This window comes from Castor canadensis, chromosome 13 (assembly GCF_047511655.1).
Source record: "Castor canadensis chromosome 13, mCasCan1.hap1v2, whole genome shotgun sequence".
In the NCBI taxonomy this organism is placed as follows: domain Eukaryota; kingdom Metazoa; phylum Chordata; class Mammalia; order Rodentia; family Castoridae; genus Castor; species Castor canadensis.
In genome coordinates, this window is record NC_133398.1 from 13,311,457 (window position 1) to 13,328,819 (window position 17,363).

At 45.4% G+C, this 17,363-nt stretch overlaps 1 protein-coding gene across 2 annotated transcripts in view; it reads right to left on the reverse strand.

The window, feature by feature from the left end:
• The window catches only part of Morn5 (MORN repeat containing 5), a 33,935-nt gene that overhangs the window by 13,892 nt on the left and 2,680 nt on the right, over positions 1–17,363 (reverse strand). Inside the window, exons 2-4 of one of the 2 annotated variants that reach the window (XM_074051078.1) lie at positions 14,295–14,442; positions 12,091–12,202; positions 8,193–8,324 (exon numbers count right to left, since the gene is read on the reverse strand). In XM_074051078.1, coding sequence (XP_073907179.1) covers positions 8,193–8,324; positions 12,091–12,202; positions 14,295–14,442 — 392 coding nt within the window. The remainder of the gene's footprint in view (positions 1–8,192; positions 8,325–12,090; positions 12,203–14,294; positions 14,443–17,363) is intronic. The other variant, XM_020173111.2, reaches the window with a different exon arrangement.

Below are 17,363 nucleotides of genomic sequence, written 5' to 3' on the forward strand. Positions count from 1 at the left end.
TCCTACAAGTAACATTGAGGCAAGCAACAGCTACATGGAAAGAGATACATAGACAAACTGCCAATGTGACTCTGGCTTATCTGTCCTGAGAGGAATGAAAGGGACCTGTGGGAAGGGTGGGGTTAGTGTACCTCCCAATTTCATATGAAAGGTAATTATCCCAAATATCTTCAAATGCTTCCCTTACTGGTTCACATTGTATGAAGGACCCCTTTTCAACGAAGGCTGGCAAAGTGGCTCAAGTGGTAGAGTGTGAAGCCTACCAAGTGTGAAGCCCTGAGTTCAAACCCCAGCACTGCCAAAACAAAGAAGGTAGCATCTCATTTAGGGGGACTGTGGCATTTTTGTCTTAAGACTCTAAAATGGGCCCTGGGATTCATTTAGGAACCTTGCTGATCTTCTGAGGTGTTCCAGGAACTGTGCTTGGTGGAGGAACAGCTATGAATCAGACATGCTCCTGTGTAGGAGAGGAAACAGATGAGCTCAAAATAAGCTGGTGTACAAAGCTGGCAAGCAGTATGAAAACAACAGCCAGCTTCCTGTTACTATAACAAAATATTTGAGACATTTAACTGGTTCTTCATGGTTCTGAAGGTTCCAATAGGAACCAGTAGGTTCCAATAGGGATTGCCATCACTACTGCTTTGGGCCTCTGGTGAGGGTGACACATCATGGCGGGAGCACATAGCATAGCAAACTGTTAAATTATAAGCCAGAAAGTTGAGCAGAGAGACTGAGACCGAGGTCCCACAATCTCCTTCAATGGCATGCTCCAATGATGAAAGGACTTCCCCAAAGCCCTTCCTCTCCAAAGGGCCACAACACCTCCCAACAGTACACCATTTTCAAACCATAGCAATAGGCTTTGGGACTATTTGGGTTTGAATATAGCTTTATCACTAGCTGTGCAACCATATAAAGTTGTTAACCAACCTATCTGATACCAGGAATCACATTGCAAATGTGGCTCGTGCAAATTACTCACCTGGAAAGAGCAGGTGAGATAAGTGTGCTCACAGGGTCTGGTAAGGATCTTCCCTAGTGAGCATCCTTTCCCAGCTTTGTCTCCCTGAGCTGTAGGTATACAGGTGAAGTCAAAGACTTCCTGGCCTTCTGTTCTGGGATAGGCATTGAGAGCTATGGAGGACTATGATGGGTGGACTATGGTGGGCACTTGGGAGCCATGTAAGCTAAGAGTAGCAATGCAAAGAGCTGGGTATGTTTACCAATGGATGGCAGCTATCCAAGTTGAATTACAACAGGGGGTGGGAGACAGGAGGATGGAAAGGTGACCTTCAAAGTTAGATTGAGGCTCTGAATCCCATAACTGAGAGCCTGCAGACCCCAAATTCCCAGGCAGCATTTCATCTCCCAAGTAAAACCCCTTAGGAGGCACAAAGGCCAGTGCATCTAATCACATCTTCCTCCCCAGAGATTTTTCTGCTCTCCAGTTCCCAGAGAAAGCTTAACAAGCCCCACAACCTAACTGACCTCTCTCTCCCCCAGCCTGAGTCAGTATCATCATCATAACAGCTTCAACTAAGAATCCCTGAACACATGTTTGGGCCGGGTGCTGGGTTATGTGTTATACATACTTAATCTCATTTTTCCTAACCACAGTTCCTTCAGACTGGCATTATCATGCCCATTTTACACATGAGGAAACTGAGGCTTAACAAGGAAAAGTAACTTACCCATCATCACACAGCTGGTCTATGGTGGATCCAGGACTGGAGATCAGCCAGAGCTGCAGGTTCCAAGCCTTGGACTTTCAACCATCATATTGTGCTATCCCACTGTGGGGCAAAAGGTCCTCACCCGGCCTCTGTCTTGTTTTGTTTGCTGTGCTGATTGGACTATACAATAATTGTGTCCATTTGTACACAGACAGTTTTAAGGTTTTTTGATCCTGACATAGGAAGCAGCAAGGTGTAGTAGGCTTATAATGGGATGGGAATGAGTTTGAGTTCCAGCTTCCCTGTTGCCAGTCTATCCTCCATCACTCTGAGGCTATTCCCAGCTCCCTGACTGCATAGGAGGTTCATGTGAGATTCAGAATTCTGCAGCCAGATTTGGCCTGAGAGCCCCTGGGTTGAGACCTCCAATGGCTGTTAAGTTGCTTTGAAACTTGGAAGCGCATAGAAATATAACCGATTGCCTTTATTATTCAAAGTAACAAGTTGTCTATTATGTGCCAGGAACTGAATTTTGTATAATTAGTTGAAGAATCCAAGGGACTTGTGAGCAGGTGCTTTGCCTGCCTGCCTGCTTTTTCTTTTACAAATACTTAATCAGCTCCAACCCATGCGGCCTGTGTGAGATGCTGGAGATGGTGAGGAATCAACTCCCAAATAAAAATATGTCCACTGCCCCCAGCTAAGCACTGTTAGGGAGGCTTGTATGGTTATAGAGGAGGGATGTTTAATGCAGACAAGGCAGTCGAGGGTAGGAGCTGGTCAGGGAAGGCTGCCTAGAACAGTGGTTTACCGATGGACGATCATGGCTTTAAAGAGGACTATAAAATCAATTTAGTGAAATAGCAACCGGCATTTAAAAAATAAACAGAATAGGAAATATCCTAGTCCATTGCACATGCAAAGATACATTCACATGCATGTGTGCTGTGTGTTTTTAGGATCTGATGAAAAACATTCCTTACTGTGGGCCAAAGGAATAGAGGCCATACTCGGAGAGAATGTGTTGCCTACCCTGATCCCCTGGCATATTGTAGGCGTTCAAAACCTTTTTGATAAGCAAGCAGAAGGGTAAATTTAAATTCTCAGAGCAAGCTCAGCACAGTGGTATGTGCCTGTAATCCCTGCTACTCAGGAGGCTGAGGCAGGAGCATCTTTTAAGCCCAGGAGTTTGAGGCCAGCCTGGGACATATAGTGAAACCTATCTCAAAAAAATTTTTTTTTCTCACAGCAATTCAGCAAAGTAAGTACAACCCTCCCCAGTTACAAAAGGCAATCTGTAAAATCCAAGCCCAGAGAACTTGGATTTGTCACACATGTTTGCAGTTTAGTAACAGTCTTGTCTTTCCAGGCCTAAAGCTAGCTTCCACTGGGGAAAAAGCCCCCAGGAGACAGGGAGGGAGCTGAAGGCCAAAAAAGGTGACTCTGCTGGTGTCCCAACCCATGATCTGCTATAAAATAAGCATCAGCTCTTATCCACCCAGGTGGCAGAAGCCACTATGTTTGCTCTGGGGTGGCCTCAGTCACCCATGTCAGGCCCACAAGGCCAGCAGCCCATACCTTCAGGATGTTTATGGGGGGTGACTGGAATGCAGGGGAGCAGGACCCCAAGGAAACAAGAAGGCCAAAGCATGGATCAGTCATCCCAGGGGGAGTAAGTCAGGGGTAATAACTAGGTGACCACAACAGAGACTCCCTTTTAGTGGTTTTCTGGACACTCAGAACTTGATCTGTCCTATACTATCAGGTTCAAAATACTCCTTGGCTGCCTTTCTCTTCCTCCATACACTTTTTTTCCTTCTTTTTATTTATTTATTTATTTGCTGGCACTGGTGTTTGAATTCAGGGCCTTATACTCACTAGGCAGGTACTCTACCACTTGAACCATATCCCCAACACTCCACCATATACAAGTTAAGGTTAGAAAGACCCTAGAAATTATCCAACTTAACTCACTCATCTTATAGTAGAGAGGGAAGGTGTTGCCCCAGCACCAGCCAGCAGGCAGCCTAGGACTGGGGCCCAAACTCAGAACCCAGGTCTTCTATGCCACCACCTAGGATGCAAAGCCCTTTCAGATACCCTTCCCCCACCATCTTATCAGAAGAATGTCCTATCTAATCTTACTGCCTCTTATCTCTTCTCTATATTTAACCAGAGAATTCTTTCTAAGCATAAATGCTATGCTACCTGCCTAAAACCTTTCCTTGCTCCCCACTGCCTTAGGGTGAAAAGATACCCATACTCTTTCCTACTGCCCTCAGTCCTGCCACCTGTCAGGTTCTCTCTCTTCTTTACCTCATGTAGTGTAGTAATCTCATGCTCTTGAACCACTTGTAGTATCTGGATGTGAAAAGGTCTGTTCCACCAGGCATGGTGGTTCACACCTGTAGTCTCAGCTACTCGGAGGCTAAGATTGGGAATATTGCAGTGTGAGGCCAGCTAGGGCAAAAAGTTAGTGAGCCCCCATCTCCAGACTAAGCTGGGTGTGGTGATACACACCTATAATCTCAGCTAGGCAGGAGGCATAAGTTGGAAGCTGGTGTGGGCAAAAACATAAAACCCTATCTGAAAAATAAAGAAACAAAAAAGGCTGTGGGGCAGGTGTGGATCAGCAGCTAGTAAGTCCAAGGCCTTGAGTTCAAACCCTAGTACTTTAAAAAAAAAAAAAAAAGGAAAAGTTCTGTTCCAACTCTAAGCCTTTGCCTATGCTGTTCCCTCTGCCTTTAACAGTCTTCACAAACAATCATCAGTGTCCATCTTCCTATCTTCCCAAGAATGGCCTTCCCTCCCCATGAAGTAAGTGTATCACCATGAATGACTTCTTCTGGAACCATCATTTTGGTTCCACAGTCATAACATGTTTTCTCATGCCTCTGTGTCTTTGCAAATGGTGTTCCCTCTCCCTAAAATGCCCTTATCCAACATTCCTGTTCACAAAACCCCTCTTTATTCTTTTTAACCCTTCATATCTGTGATCTTTGTCCTGACTGACACCCTCCCATCCCAGCTGGGTGATCACTTCCCGATCCTCAATTCCCCCTCATCTTCCAGGATTCCTTCCTCCAGGTCCATATCCAATTATGCTGTAATTGTGTGCTTCTGTCTGTCTGGACTATGACTCTCCATGGGGCCAACATGCCATTTCAGGGAGGCGGGACTGGAGTACAACTCAAACCTTCAAAGCTGAAAATGAACCATTTGCTTTATATCACACCTGAAAAAATATTACACTAACACAGAATGCCCTAGAATGTATTTCAAGGAGACCTAGTTCTGTAACTACCCCACTACCCAGATAATTTCATGGTCAAACACATTTGGAAAATAGGATAAATATATCTTCCTGGTAGTGATTCATAGCACACATTCATCCTTTGATTCACCTGCTTCCTATGTACTAGTTTCCCTTTGCAGTGCTAGGTACGATGTCCAGCACTAAAGCCTCATCCCCAGCCCTCCTTTGTGCTGGGGCTGTGCTTGGTACCCAGGCTATGGCAATGTGCCAGTGTTGGGGCAGAACTTTTGCACATTGGAACTTTACTTGTTCAGAGGTCTTAGTTCTCAGGAAGGAACAGCCCCATCAGATGATGCAATGATGGGTCCATTCAATTGGCTCCTTTGGCCACTAAAACAACAAACAGAGAGGGGAATACTGTACTTGTTGTCATGATTGTTCCTGGTTGCTGGGGAAACTGGGTGGCTGCTGTAGTCTTTCTTTCCTTCTGGGGTTGTTACAGTGTTGTGATTCTCCCTCAACATCTTGAAATAGAGTGCCACCCATACATATCGGGAGGGCAAAGTGGCCACTATACAGAATCCAAGGAATTCTTCGCAGCACCCCTTGGTATACTTCCACTGCCAATAGTAAAAGCTAATGAAAAACAAAGCCAACAAACTAACCAGCCAAACTGTTTTGGTTTGTACTTTTGGGCAAGACTAGTCAGGATTCAGAACCTTCACAAATGAAGGTTTGGGTCACCCTACCAGATTAAAAAAACAAACCAAAACAGACCAATGGGAGTGTAAGGGAACATGGAATGGTCAGTGAAAGAAAGAATTTATATCATCTTTCACCTCATATGGAGTGGTTATATGGTTTTCTTCCTTGCTTGTATGTGTAGGTATACCGTTATATCATCCATCTTTCTGTTTATCCGTGTACACATTTGCTTTACTAGTTTCTTTTTTGTCCACTTTCCCCATATTATTTCACAGAAGGATTATTGGTAGTGGTTTATAGGTTATAGAATATAACCAACAAGACTGTTTAGGAATAACATTACTCAAAGATGGATACAATGTCTGCTGGGCTTCTGATCTTCTTTTGAGGTTTGGGGGAGGAGAGAATATACTTGTATTAAAAAGAAAGATGGTTGCAACTTGGCATACAAGAAAACACATTCATATTACACAGAAAAGGACATTCCTTTGTTGTTGGGACAATCTGTAGAAGAGCTTGTGGGGATGCTGAGCACTGAAAGGGTGGGCTGGGCCAGCAGAAGCTACTGAAACCCCCCTTCTGCATTCTGCCTTGCCATGCTGGGACTGGAACTAACTGGAACACATTCCCGCTGTGCCCTGGCACCCTGTTAGCAGTGGCAATGCAGAGGTGCAGAGGAGTTGCACTCCTTTCTGTCTTGCTTTTGGTTTGTGCTAGTATGGCTCCGCAGTGGCATTTCACATCCAGTGCCTACTTTTGCTCCACATGCCCAGAATCAACACCACTGTCTTGGAGGACTGCTGGGCAGTGCTCCCCCGTCCCCCCCACCCCCCCCAGAGCTGCCAAGGAACCAGCTCCACCTGGGAAATGCCTTCTTCTTGGAGGTCTGGGCCGCAGCACCTTGGGACCTCCACTAACCTTGCAGGTTCTCAGAACCCAGGCTCTTGCCCTTGGTTGCAGGCCTTGTGCGGGAGCTTCCTCCTGCAGTGACTTCTTCCTTTTGCTTTCTCAGCTCTCCAAGGGCCATTCAGCTGAGCTCTGATATAACAGTTCTTTCTGTTTCTCTGACTGGCCTCTGACAACATAAGTGGAGAAAAGACAGAGTCCTTTCTCACATGGGCCTGACAGGCATTCAGCAAATAGTGACAGAGATGAGTATGTAACATAGTTGAAGTAATGCCATGAAGGGAAAGGCCAAACCACATTAGCATGTTAAAGGCCCCAGAAGCCATTGTTTAATGGTATATCTCCTTAGCTCATTTGATCAAGAAACTTCACGGTGAGCCTGTTAATACCCAGCAGAATTAGTGTTCTACAGCGCAGTTCCCCATGTTCACAGAAAGTCATCAGAGAACTAGGAGCCAGAACACTCAGATCAGTATTTGCCATGTTCTTCTAGTAGCACCATCTTCAGGATTCCAGCCACAGAATCAGCTGACAGTTCCCATTGTTCTTATGCCAGCCCCACAAGGTGACTTTCTGATCCTCTTTGACCAATCCAGTAAATTCTCTGGAGGGAGAGGATGCCCTTCACAGCCAGCATAGCCAGTCTGATCTACCTGACAATTTCCTTCTCAATGTAGAGCATGGTTTCTTGCTCTACAAGTCTTTATGGGCACCATTGATCCCTAAAGACTACAAGCAAACTGTGTGTGTGTGTGTGTGTGTGTGTGTGTGTGTGTGTGTGTGTGTGTGTTTGGGAAGAGGTTATTATGCTGGTAAGACTGTGACTCCAGGAAAGGGAAAGGTTAGGGGTTGATGCATAACAGGAAAATGCTCATGTTCTTATTTACATTGGTCTCCTGTGAGTTAAGTCAATGTAAATCAGTTCTCAGTTCCATCAGCCTGAGTTCACTCACCAAACTGAAGTTCTAGATCCTCCAGCTGACAGAGGGGTCAAACAGCCTTCCTGGACCCCATAGTATTGCTACCTCTAGACCTGTGCCTGTGCTTTTTTGTCTGGCTGGGAAACCCTCACTCCATGCTTGTGGTCAACTCTTAGGTCTCAGGTTACTTTCTGTGGTGTACCAGTTCTGGATTAGGTACTGCTTCATGGTATTCCCACAGTATCACTCCTACCTCTCTGGGATGCCCATTTCCCCTCCCTGCAGGGCCATGGTTTTCCTTTTAATTAGTGCTTATTCTATAGTGTAAGTAACTGTTTACAGATTTGTCCACTGCCTGTCAGAACATCAGCTCCATGGGAAACAGATCTGTGTCTAGCTTTGCTGTTTTACCCTACCACCAAGTACAGTGTCTAGAATAATGTAGGGATCCATTAAATACTAATTGAAGAAATATATGCAAAAATAAATACTTGAGTCCTTTTAACGCTACACTTATGAGCTATCACAGACCACGAATGTTCTTCACCTCACTCATGGCAGTATATGGACTTGAAGTCCAAATAGTAAAACACCCATATAATTGATTTTGATCTTTTCTCAGCAAAGGCTTCTTTCTCATCAGATGCATGTATGTGTGTGCACACACATGTGAGCTCGGCCCTGGATGGAGAGAAGAGAATGCCTGCTGCAGAGTCAGTATGAACCTACCTGCGTTTCTCAGGAAGCAGCTCCTGTAGTCCTTGACGACCCTTAAGTCTGGGTTGTAGAAGCCGTCTCCGCAATCATAACAGCCTGTGGGAATTTTTCTAGGTGGGTCCATGTTGGTGAGTTGAGAGATACCTTGAAAGGGCATAATAGATAATTAGTTCACCACCAAGGTCACATCCAAACCCAGCACTTGCATGAGATCCACCTTTGGCTGGCAGTTCGTGTGACCAGTTCCACTGATGGACTAAACACTTCCTATTCAGGGAAGGGAACAAACTCAGCAGGAAGAAAGCCCTGGAGAGCTTTCTGAAAATGGGTTTGAGGGAAGGGTCTTGGGCAGTACAGCCCCTTCTTTCCTGATCCCATTCTCCTCCATTTCTTGGGATGCCATGACAAAGGGTACAGGTTTTGGAGTCAGAGAGCCCTGAGGGTGAGTCTGAGTTGGCAAGGTGAATAGGAGGGTAGGTCCAGGACAAGGATGGCATTCAAATTGTGGACAAAGGCCACAGGTATGAACTCTCTAGCCTTACACAGGAAACCTGTGGAACAGAGCACAGATAAGGGACAACATAGAAGAGAAATGGGTCAGGTAGACAGAAGTGGGTAATGGAGAACTTTGATTCTCACCAAAATTACCAGTGTCTGCCATTTATTCAGAGTTTATTAAGTGCCAGGCTTTATGCTTTTCTTGTTTCATTTACCCTTCAGAGAAACCCTGCAGCTCCATTTTACAGGCAAGAAAATTGATGATCAGAGATGCCAAGTAACTTGCTCAGGCTCAGTGCTATTGAGCCAGGAAGCAGCCTGGCTCTGGCACCTGTGTGCTACATGCCCACATCAGGGAAGGAGAGAGCTTGAGTGTGTCCCAAGTCAGGGACTCTGGAGACATCCCCCAGGGAGGGAAAGAGGAATCAGTACACCTTTAGGTCATGTTCCCCATGTGTGTATCTTGGGATGTCATGGTCTGAGTAAAGGCAGAAGTTGGAATAAATAACTTCTCAGCTTCCTTCGAATGACAGATCCTGTAATTCCCTGTTCTGTTGACAGAGTCCATTGAGCATAAAGTAATATGCTCACAGCTCAGTGTCCTGAACACAGTACATGCTCTAATGTTGACTAATGATACTCCTAACTCTGACCCTGACCCTGAGACCTGACACCAATCCCATGTATATTGACTAATGATCACTGGCTGTTTATTCCAGGCCAAGTGCATTATAGTCATTCTCTCACTGATGCCTTAGGCCCACGCCCATCTCAGAGATGCTCAGAGAAGTCAGGGGTCACCCTTATCACCACCTTGCCATGCAAGCAGGACAGCAGAGCTGCCCTAACAGTACCTGCCCTGAGGCAAGATGCAGAGTGATATGGGAAAAAGTGTCCTCTTAGGATAAAGCTGGTCTGCGAGGAGTCTGAAGGGGAAGGCCAGGCAGGTGTAGGGAAGGCCACCATGCTGCCTTGAGACTGACAGACTGTGCTTTAGTGAAACCAGCTGTCATCTGAGAGTGGAGGGTTGTTTGCCCAAAAGCCTCAGATGGGGTGAAGAGTCCGTGACAAAATGTAGGCCTCAACATAACTAGCCTAGGATTTGCAATTTGCAAGTTTCCCAAGTTGAATCTAGACTAGTAGTTCTTAAAGTCAGAGACTGTCCTCTTAGCTCTGGGACCCCCTGGGGCTAGCCAGTATTTGACATGGAGCAAGTGAAAATGTCATTGCCTTAATTCCCCAGGTGCACCCCTCCCTCTACTGTGATATCAGTATTATCTATCTTACCCCCAACCCCAATACCAGGCAGTGTGCCAGGCACTGGGGAGGCAGCTGGGAATACCACCCAGACTCCCCTCATGTTGCTTGCTCACAGCTAGCTTGGGAAGTCAGACACTTATGTTCCTGATCTGAGCTCATGGCTCAGAGGAGGGTCATGGCTCCTTGGAGACATGGCATAGGGAGACCTCACCTAGTCTAGAATTCAGCGGAGTGGGTCCTGGAAAAAGGGACATAAAGCTAAGACCTGAAGGATGGGCAGGAGTTATTTGGATGAGGTGGGAGGATTAGAGCATTCTGGCAGAGGGATGGCAGGAAAAGGTGTGGTCTCTTTGAGGAACAGATAGGAAGCATGAATGGTGAGCAGGGAGAAAGAAAAGCTGGGGGAGGTGGGCAGTCTGGGATGAGGCTGGAGACATTGGCAGGAGTAGAAAACATGAGTAGTTTTGAGAATTTGGAGCTTTACCTTGAAGGTAGGAGGAGGCACTGACTGTGTGGAGGGCATGGGGTGGCAACCAGAGTTAGACAGACACAGAGGGGGCCACCAGGAGTCTTGGGAAATCAGGTATTCCAGAGAAGCGATGAAGGAGGTCTGGAACAGGACAGTGGCAGAGAAGGAGGAGAAAACTGCTTGGCACTTTGGTTTATGTTGAATGAAGAAATGAAGGAAAATATTTAAGAGGCAGAATTCACAGGGTCAGGTGATCAATTGCCCGTGGAGAAGGGCAGGGGAGGGGTAGACTTGCCTAGGTGAATGGACATGACATTCACTAAGGTAGCAAGCACTAAGGTAGCCAGCACTGGGGAGAGTGGGTTGATGGGGATGATAATGAATTCAGTGCAGACAAGTCGAGGGATGCCTCATACAGGGGTTGGGGAGCTGGAAATAGGAATCTGAGGCTGAGGGACTCTGATAGTAATCTGGAGATCAATGGCAATTGAAGGCTTAGATGTGTATCAACTTCTTTAGTAAAAATAACAGAAAAGGGCTAGGCAGAGAGCCCTGACATTAATAAGGGGGGGGGTACTGAAGAGGGAGAAATTGAGGACTGTCAGGAAGGCCAAGAAGAGAATGCAGCTTACCTGGTACAGTAACTGAACTAATGTCACAAAGCCAAAATGTGAAAGAGTTGGGATTTAAGCTCAGAAAGCATGGGTGCTTTCTGGATGTTTTTGCTCTAATGGAACTGACTTGTCCAGGCTTGGTCAGTCTCTGGGAGGGCATGCTAGGACCCAAACTCAGATCTTTTGGCTCCAGGCTCTCTCAACTGCCCTGCATGCTCTCTTATAAGTTAGGTTGGGATTCTTCTTACGGTGCACAAAGCTATTTTGCCATCTGTCATTTTGGATACATAGTCTCTGCTGTGCCCACAACTTATGCTTTTCTTGAGGTTCATCTGACCTCACACACTTCTTAAAAACACAGAGTGACTCTTAAGTTGCCACTCTCTGAAGCCAGGTCCTTGGCCCAAATGTAGCCCTATGTGATGGAAGATGGCTTTTTCAGGGAGTTATCATGATACAGTTGACCTCAGAAAGGAAGACTGGGACTCCAACACTCCCTCTACTACTGGGAAACATGTCAGGACTTCCAGCCTCAACTTTCTCCAGGCAAAGGCCCTCTGGAGAGTCAAGGAGACAGGGCTTACAAAGAGTCTCACTCAGCACCTGGTCCACAGAGCACAAGCTCTGCAAGTGCTGCTCTTCGCCTTTCTCTCTCTCTCTCTTTTAAATACTTGCATGTTTTTAGGGCTGCAGTAGGTACCATGAAGAAGAACAGCTTACATGTCCCCTGTAGCTGCCATGCTTATAAGGCACTGTTCTAAACACCTTCCATAAGTCGTCTCACTGAAAACAATCTTGTGAGGTAGATGGTGCTATCATTCCCATTTCAAGGGGTGGGGGCACTGAAACCCAAGAAGGATGAAGTTTCTTGCTCACTGTCCCAGTCAGTCCAGTAGAACTGAGATGTGAGGACTGGCCTTTCTAGGACCTGACTCTTCTGTGTTCTGCTGCATCTCACCAGTTCCTCTACTCCTTTGAGTTACTTCAGTGAGCCCCAGGCACTCATTTAAAACTGCCTTTAGTTTCCTTTTCAGTTTGGGTGTGAAGGAAAGGAAGGGGGCCTAGGTACCTGAAGGCTTCAAGCCATAGCAGATCTCAGTGTAAAACCTCCGGTCATAGCTGTCACAATAATGCCAGTTCTTGTCATCATACTGCAGCCCATCTGCAAAGGTATACGTGCCCTGGAAGACAAGGAGCACACATGCATCTGAGGAAGCCAAAACATTTTGCCAAGGCCAGTGTCAAGGAAAGAGGTGGCTTCTTATTTCTACCTGCCATTGTAATAACTATCACAATGACTATGGTTGTAAGGATTAGAGGGAGTGGATATAAAGCACTGAGCTCTGTGCCCACATGGTCACTCTCTGTGTGAACTTGGGCGGATGACTTACTCCCTCAGCCCTCAGTTTCCTCATTTGTACAATTAGGATAATGGTCATGCATATTTAATAGGGGTGACTGAGAATTCAATGAAATGGTACATGTGAAGCATTTAGCACAGTGCCTGACTGTGATGGTTAATTTTATGTGTCAACTTGACTGGGCTAAGGGCTGCCCAGAGAGCTGGTAAAACATTATTTCTGAATGTCTATGTGAAGGTGTTTCCAGAAGAGATTAGCATTTGAATCAGTAGACTGAATAAAGAGGAGCACACTTACCCACGCAGGTGGGATCATCCAACCCTATCAGGGCCTGCATAAAACAAAAGGCAGAAGGACCACTCTACTCTGCTTGAGCTGGAACATCCATTCCTTCCTACTTTGAGCATCAGTGCTTCTGGTTCTTAGAACTTGAGACTCTGACTGGGACTTAAACCATTGCTTTTCCAGATTCTCAGCCTTTGAGTTTGGACTAGAACTACCACTGGCCTCCAGCTTGCAGAGGGCAGACTGTGAGGCAGCTTTCATAATCTCATGAACAAATAATCTCTTTTTAATAAATCTCTATCAATCTATAACCTATTGGTTCTGTTTCTCTGGAGAACTCTAATATGTAACATACATAACATGACTGTTATTCTTCTTTTAATATTAGCATAGCTAGGAAGAGCATAGTCATCAGCCATGGCCCTTTGTCCAAATACATGCATTCTACTTTTGTTGCTTCACAGATAAAGGGAAACTCAGGATGTAGGAACTGCATTGGCCTAGGCATCAGGAAGCATGCGTGGAAATTCCCACAATATTATTAGTTCCCTATGTGACCTTGGGTAAGTCACTTCCCCTTCCTGGGGCTTAGATTCTCCAAGCTATAAAACAAGAAGTGTTTCTTAACTTTTTTTAGGTCATGAGTCAGGACCAACACACTCTTAGTAGCACTGACTGAAATATAGTCCCAGATACACAGAGATTTTTGTATGTAAGTCAGGAGAGCTCTCTGACCCCTGAATTCTATTCATGGTAGATAAATCCTAGGTTCAGAATCATTGGATTAGATGATTTATAATGAAAGTAGGTGATGGTAGTAACAGTAAGAGATAACACTTATTGAGTGCCTACTGTGTGCTAGGAACTTGGCCAAGTGCCCACATGTTTTGGTAATTCACGCTTAACAACCATCCTAGGTAATGCATGGCACTATTGTGTAGGCTGAATAACAGTCCCCAAAGATGTCCACATCTGCTGGAACTTGTGAATTTGTCATCTCACATGGCAAGAGAGACTTTGCAGATGCAGTTAAGTGAAAGATTTCGAAGTGGGGAGATTGTCCTGGGTTATGTGAATCACAGGGTTCTTCTGAGATGGAGGTAGAAAGGGCTAGGTGAGAGAACAAGGAATGATGAGAAAAGCAGAGGAGAGGTGATGTGCTGTGGAAAGCAGAGGTTGGGATGATACATGGTCATGTGTCAAGGGAACAGATTCTCCCCAAGAGCCTGCACAAGGAATGTAGCCCCATGGACCTGGCTTAGACTTCTGGACCTCCAGAACTGCAGAATAATAAATTTGTACTGATTTAAGGTAATAAATCTGTGATCATTTGTTACAGCAGCAATAGGTAACCAAGACAACTGTTGTCCCCAGTGTACAGATGAAGAACTTGAGTCTTCAAGGTAAAGTCATGGGCCAAGGATCAGACAGTAAGTAGTATAAGAGGACTTGAATTCATGTCCTCTGCTGGACTCTTCCTGATCCAGAGAAGAAAATTCTAGAATCCTGGGAAATAGAGAAGCAGGGAAAAGAGGTGATGGGAGGTACCAGACAGGAAGGGCGGTGTGCCACAGAAGTGGGGGCAGTGCCTGCCCAGGCTCTCCCTGCTACAACCCCAATCAATCACCTTTACGACCAAGCCTTTATCCCAGGTGGCGTCAAATCGGCTGCCGCTGGGAAAGTACAGTGTTCCCTCGCCGTGAAACATGCCATCCTTCATTTCCCCAACATAGCTTGTTTCTGTAGGGAGGATGTACTTGGCTTTGCCCTCCATCCTGTAAGGATATAGGGAAATCTTAAGCCCTGAATGCTAGCTGTAGGGACAGTGAGCAGGGATCTCATCCTCAGATGTTATCATCCAAGCAATATTCTGTCTAAAAACAAATTTTTTGTTTTGTTTCCCTCAAAACCTCAAAGATGTTGTTCAGGAGGGAGCAGTGTTTGGTCTATTCATCTTCCCCTCACCTACAGGGTATCCTGGAGTTCACACTATTCACTGAAATACTTCCTTGGTTAGCCCAGAGAGGGTTGGTATGTACCCAAAGCCACACAGCAGAAACTGTGAAGCAGGGAAGCTGATTTTGTCACTTCCTTACCCCCATGATTGCCCACCCCTGCCCATTAAACCACATTGCTTGAAAACATGTGAAATTTACAAGATATTGGGGCTTGAATCATCACCATTTTCTAGTTGTATCATCTTGGACACTTTCCCACACTTCTATTTATCTCTTTTCCCTCTTTCCCTCCTTTCCTTCCAGTTAATATTTTCAGAGCACTTGGTATGAGCCAGGTGCTGTGCTGGCATCCAGGCCTGCTAGATACAACACAGATAGAACAGTGATGGAGGCAGCTGCAGTCCCTGTCCTCAGGAGGCTCACAGTCTAGTGGGGACACAGGAAGCAATTGCACAACTTGTATGGGAGCAATGGGCTGGAATGCCAGCTTGACCAGTGGGCCAGCTTGGCTATGGGCACAATGGCTGAGATTAATGCCAAGATGAACCCAGATGATGTTCCCGGTTTTCCTAGTGAAGGACGGTGAATGCTTCAGAAATGTGCTTCCATTCATTCCTTCTCCATTTCTCCCCACTGGGCTCAAGTCACCTCCCAAACTCTGATCTTCTTGAGGTTTCTGTTGGTACCTCTGAAGGGAGACTCATCACCTTCTACCCGGCATGGCGGTTGCACACCTCATCTCTTGTGTTTAATCACAGCTTCTCTCGTGAGAGGGACACCTTGTTCTCTTCATCTCTTAGGACCATACTTCCTTCTTAAAGAGGCCCCTATAAATATCTCCTGAGTAAGGAATGAAGGAAACAGGTCAATGAGCTGATGGGATGGAGGACAGGAGGTGCTGGCCACAGGCCCCAAGCAGGAGTGTGCTGTGGTGGAGGTGCAGCTTCTGGTGCAGGCTGGTTCTACCTCTCCATGCCTCGGTGACCTGCTCTGCCTTCCTTGTTCCCTTCCCCTCTCCCTCTTTCCATTCCTCTTTCCTTCCCTTCATCTCTCCCTCTTCCTCTTTTCTCTTCCCTTCCCCTCTCCTTCCTTCCTTTCTTCTCTCCCTCCTTCACTTCCTTCCTTGCGCCTTCCCTTCTGTTTTTTTATCCAGTCAAGATAAAAAGCCTTCATTCTAATTTCAAAGCTTATTTTGGTTTCTCTCCAGATCATACAAATCTTTCACCTTTTACTGAATTCAAACCAGGTTAAAAAGAACCACTTAATAATGAAGGCTTCCATCCATAATGAGGACATGAATATTTTGTCTCAAATATCATTCATTCTTTTTTTTATTATTGTTGTACTGGGGTGATTTGACATTTATAAGCATTCTTACAATATATCATGGTTGAATTCACCCCTGCCATCATTTTCCTTTATCCCCCTTCCCCATTCATTCTTTTATTAATCCATTCAGCCACAATTTAGTGAGTGTCTACCACATCCGTGAACTATGAGGAGGGCTACAGAGATGAAATAGGGATTTCCTAAAGCTGGGCCCTACCAAAGGTCTTTCAGTGACTCCACCATCTCCAGAATTGCATGAAGCACCGAAATCTCTGCCAGAGAACTACCCACCTATCCAGCTTCCCTGCCCACAGCCCTCTAGACACATCTACCTTTAGCCAAGCCAATAGCCTGTTCTTCCCCACACATGCCCTCTGAGCTGTTGGTCATGCTATTCCCAAGCCTTCTTCATCTTGCCTCTATACCCACAAGAATACTACCCAACTGTCGGGGCCCATTCCAAATATCTCCTCCTGAAACCTTCAAAGACTGCCCCAGCTGGGCATGTCCTCTTGAGAGGCCCAGCAGCAGGGCTCTACAGTAGAAAGCACTGGGGGGCAGAGGGGCTTAGAGTAGGACAGGCCTGGGGTATAATCTTTGCTCTGACAAATGCTAACTAGATGACTTTGGGCGAATGATGTAATTACTCTGAGCCTTACTTTTCCCATCTATAAAACAGGATAATGGTATCTATCACACAGAATTGCTATAGAGAAGGGAAGAGGCAGGCAATAATCCCTGGAGCATAGTGGTTGCTATGTAAGTTATTGGTCTTCTTTTGTCCTGTATTTGTAGGTCTTCTTTGTCACTTACCTTGTTCTGGTTTGCAATGGAATTATCTAGAATCGTGCACCTCTTCCATAGAAACCATGATCTTGAAGATTAGTCAGATCCTACATTAATTTTTTATGCTTTTATATTTACTCATGGTACAGGGAAATCATGCCTTTTAATGTTTTGATAAAAACAGCTTTATTGGAGTACAATAGACACAGAATAAATTATGTATCTTTAAAGTGGAAATGTACAATTGTATGTTCTAACATACACCTGAGAAACCATTAGCATAATCAAGACAATTAATATATCTGTTACCCCAAAAATTTCTGCATGCCCTTGTATAATCCTTCCTGCTTGCCTTTACCTATAGTCTTCCTCCCCAGGCAACCACTGATCTGTTTTCTGCCACCACAGATTACTTTGCATCTTCTAGAATTTTATATGAATTGCATCATATAGTATGAACTCTTTTTGTCTGGCTTCTTTTGTTCAATGTAACCTTTTTGAGATTCATTCATGTTGTTGCTGTGTGTACCAATAGCTTACTCCTTGTTTATAGCTGTGTACTATTCGAGTGAATGGATATACCACAATTTGTTTATCCATTCACCTACTGATACACTTTTGTG